Source organism: Oxyura jamaicensis (genome assembly GCF_011077185.1).
Source record: "Oxyura jamaicensis isolate SHBP4307 breed ruddy duck chromosome 27 unlocalized genomic scaffold, BPBGC_Ojam_1.0 oxy27_random_OJ71642, whole genome shotgun sequence".
In the NCBI taxonomy this organism is placed as follows: Eukaryota; Metazoa; Chordata; class Aves; order Anseriformes; family Anatidae; genus Oxyura; species Oxyura jamaicensis.
This window is the reverse complement of record NW_023304800.1, coordinates 2,492-3,113: the sequence shown is the minus strand read 5'-3', so window position 1 is coordinate 3,113 and position 622 is coordinate 2,492. Positions and strand designations below refer to the sequence as shown.

General features: G+C 69.1%; 1 protein-coding gene across 1 annotated transcript in view; it reads left to right on the top strand.

Moving 5' to 3' along the window:
- ITGA3 (integrin subunit alpha 3) overlaps positions 1-622 on the top strand; it is a gene marked incomplete at its 5' end in the record, with an annotated part of 4,037 nt that overhangs the window by 1,144 nt on the left and 2,271 nt on the right. Inside the window, 2 exons of the mRNA XM_035313037.1 lie at positions 190-383; positions 468-523. Coding sequence (XP_035168928.1) covers positions 190-383; positions 468-523 — 250 coding nt within the window. The remainder of the gene's footprint in view (positions 1-189; positions 384-467; positions 524-622) is intronic.

The following is a 622-nucleotide window of genomic DNA, read 5'->3' as shown; positions in this document are numbered from 1 at the left end:
GGGGGGGGGGGGATGCTGCTTTGGGTTCTGGGGCTCTTCCAGGCTGCTTTGGGGTCTTTTGGGGGGAGAGTCATCTTTCTGGGGCTTCTGAATTCTTTTAGAGGGGGCTCCCCTTCCCCTGGGGAGGGGGAGTGTTGGGGTATGGGGGGGGGGGCACCGGCCCGTGTCCCAGCCCCCTTGTCCCCGCAGGTGGCAGGACCTGGTGGTGGGAGCCCCCTACTACTTCCAGCGGATGGAGGAGGAGGGGGGAGCCGTCTACGTGTACATGAACGAGGTGGGGGGCTTCCAGCCCAACGCCAGCCAGATGCTCACTGGCCCCAGCTACTCCGCCTTCGGCTTCGCCATCGCCAGCATCGGGGACATCAACCAGGACGGCTTCCAGGGTGAGGGGACGGGGGGGACGCCGGGGTGGGGGTGGGGGGGGCAGCGGGGCTGCTTCTGGGGGCGTGCGGGGGTCCTCCGGTAAGGGGAGATCCCGCTTCGGGGGGTGGTGAGGGAGGTGGGGGGCTCCGGAGAGGTTGGGGTGAGCAGAAGGGGATGGGGGCACCGTGGGTGGGGGCACCTTGTTTTGGGGGTGGGGGGAGCTTCTGGAGGGGCTGGGTGGGAACTGGGCGTGGGGGGG